The sequence below is a fragment of the Cryptomeria japonica genome, chromosome 6 (genome assembly GCF_030272615.1).
Source record: "Cryptomeria japonica chromosome 6, Sugi_1.0, whole genome shotgun sequence".
NCBI lineage: Eukaryota > Viridiplantae > Streptophyta > Pinopsida > Cupressales > Cupressaceae > Cryptomeria > Cryptomeria japonica.
Genome location: NC_081410.1, coordinates 499,454,298 through 499,457,166, shown reverse-complemented (window position 1 = coordinate 499,457,166; position 2,869 = coordinate 499,454,298). Strand labels below are relative to the sequence as shown.

The window sequence follows — 2,869 nt, the reverse complement described above, 5'->3', positions numbered from 1 at the left end:
ATTGTACAAACATTTGTGTGACTGCATAGTATCTTAAGACATGAATGTGTCAAATCAAAGTGAATATTTGTGAATGAAATTATGGGCATGTATAAGTATAATAAATAAGTTGATAGAGTAAATGCATGAGAGAATGTCTAAATATATGGAATTTGGTAATCCATCAAAATCAAATTTACATGACTCATTTAGTCCCATAAATAGCGAGAAGGGTTTTCTTGCTAATTTTGTTTTGCTTGATTCAAAGATATGGAAATAATTATGTTTGATATTTAAGAACACTATTATGATATTTAAGAACACTATTATAATCCATGTCTAGAAAGTGATAGAAATATGAAAAAGTCAGCTTATAAATTAAAGATAATAATGACTGAATACCAAGAGTTGTTGAACAAACACCAATTTAGACGTATCCTTAGAATACAATGGAAAGCATATACCACAACGTGAATTCTCTACTGTAATATATTCTTAACATATAAGAAAAGGATGGAATGCAATAACTGAGCAACGTCTAAAGCATTTCTACACTCATGAGGCAGTACGTATGGTATCTGTTTCTGCATACATCATATTCATAGAACCAGTCAAATTCTTGTGATTCGTCGACTCTGAATTGAGAAGTGAGCACACTTTCCTGATGTTACCTGTAGACCCAGTTTTCACATTTATCATTGACATCTTAATGTATGACTCTGCAAATTGACCGAAAAATTCTTGTTGGTCATCTGCAAAACTCTTAACTGCACTGGAAGTCTGTGAGTTTTGGAGAAGAGCAGTGTCTGAATCAAACAACACAAGCCCTTCCACCAGATTGATGAAGTATTTGTTATCGAACACAAACGGAGTTGCCTTGTCCATGACTGTTAAGTTATTGCTCCGTTGGTTTGGACATATCTGTAGTAATTCCTGAGCAAAGGAAGATGTAAGTCTGTTTGACAGAGGGAATAGAGAATTGATGAAGGCACTGCAGTGGGCTGTTCCCACACTATGAGCTCCTGTTAAACATATATATACTATTAGAATCTTTGATGCTCCAAATAGCATAATAACCTTCATAAAAGAAATGATTTTCAAATATCAAACAGTTATTGATTGAATAAATGTTTTTGATGGAGCTAGGAGAGATGAATCATACCGTGTTTTGAAAGGATTTTGAAGTCTTGTATAACATGAAAGAACTTAAAACGATATGTGAGGAGAATAAAAAGAAGGTTTTGAAAGGACTCTTAAGAAGTAGAAACAAAAGTTTTTAAAGGATTTGGAAACCTTATTGTGCTTAAAACAATATGAAACCAAAGCCTATAGCCAAAGGGCCTTAAACCTAAAAGATCTAAAAGAAAACAAACAGCCAAAACAACCACCAGTAACAGTATTGTTAGATCTATGATACCCTAAATAGGAAACAAGCTGTATTTAAAACTGAATAGTAGAATTTACCTGACAAAGCGACCAAGTCTAGTCCAGAAAGACCATCGAGTACGAAACGTGTAATGAGCTGAGTGACAGTGGAGTTGGGTGGGGGAAGCTGTGCACTAGTAATGTCACTACCCAGAACGTAGTTTAAACTATCTCGACGCCCTGTTGGAACTTCGAAATATGGCCCCTTGCTCTTCGCAAACAATACCAGAAGAATTATAAGTATAACAGACATTAAAAATGAAAAAAATCACTTCATAAGTGTTAACCACTATTTCATTGGTCCGAAATTACTTTAAAGATGATTTCTTCTATATCAGAAATATGAAACTAATCATATTTTCGATCATACTTCATAATCTCTCATCAAAATTCCAGAAAAATATGACTTAAAAATCAACAAAAAGTCATCTCACCCACATGGTTGAGGGAAAAGAACAATTTATAACATGTAAAGTAAAAGATTATGAATGGGAGTAGAGGAGAGCAGTTCTCACTAGGTGAACAGAGTCTCGCCCTGCAAGAACAACAATGTCTGCACATGAGACTGTATTCGGACATGCTGCTTCCACTTTCTCTTTAATCTTTTCTATTTCCTGCAATACCTCTGGACGGAGACTTAGATTTGGAGGACTGTTCTGCTCTCCGTCTGTTGCATTTATAAGAATAGATGCATCACACCCCTGCCAATACAAGATTCAAATCAATATAAATACACTCAAATTCTACGTTGAATTTAGCTAAGACCCATTATATATATTCAGTTTCCTGATTCAATAAAACCCATTTGATTCGAACCTGAACAAAACAATCATGGTACGGAATGCGAAGAAATCCTCCCACTGAGGTAATATTGTTGTTCAAGAAGCAATTCATTTCTTCTCTAACGATCTCTTCTGCTCTGGGACAAGAGCTTTTATAAAACCCATATGCAAGCCCTGAAACTGGTTCAGGAATCTGCTGGCAGGTGATGACAGTAATGGATATGAGACATATAACAATGGAGAACAATGATTTGCAGGTCTTTAATGGTGTCATATTTGCAGAAATTGAATGGTGAAGAGGATTTGCAGAGATTTAATGGTGAAGAAGATTTGGAGAAGTTTAATGGTGAAGAGGATTTGCAGATATTTAATGGTGAAGAGAAATTGCAGAAGTTTAATGGTGAAGAGGATTTGCAATACTTCTGCTTATTTGTAGGCCTGATTGAAACTTTGTGTTGAACAAGTCTAACATGGAGGTGGGTAAGTTTTGTCATTTTTTAAAGTAGCATTTAATGTTTAATAATATGAAAATGTCAATTGCAAGTTATTTGCACTGAATCTTGGTATGTTGACAGAGTCTTACTAACTTGTCCAAACTATCAACATTTGCTATAGCTTAAAGTCTCTTTTAAGAGGCACTACACGTTAAATACTTGTTTTCGAAAGAGTTAAATAAGGCTAAG

The 2,869-nt window shown here is 34.6% G+C and overlaps 1 protein-coding gene across 1 annotated transcript; it reads right to left on the bottom strand.

The window, feature by feature from the left end:
* Window positions 1-342: 342 nt before the first annotated feature.
* Window positions 343-2,616, bottom strand: LOC131052863 (cationic peroxidase SPC4). The gene is made up of 4 exons (XM_057987507.2): window positions 2,221-2,616; window positions 1,920-2,105; window positions 1,444-1,615; window positions 343-1,001 (listed from the first exon to the last, which is right to left on the bottom strand). The coding sequence occupies exons 1-4, from the start codon at window positions 2,458-2,460 to the stop codon at window positions 535-537; spliced, it is 1,065 nt and encodes a 354-aa protein (XP_057843490.2). The 5' UTR covers window positions 2,461-2,616; the 3' UTR covers window positions 343-534.
* Window positions 2,617-2,869: the final 253 nt, after the last annotated feature.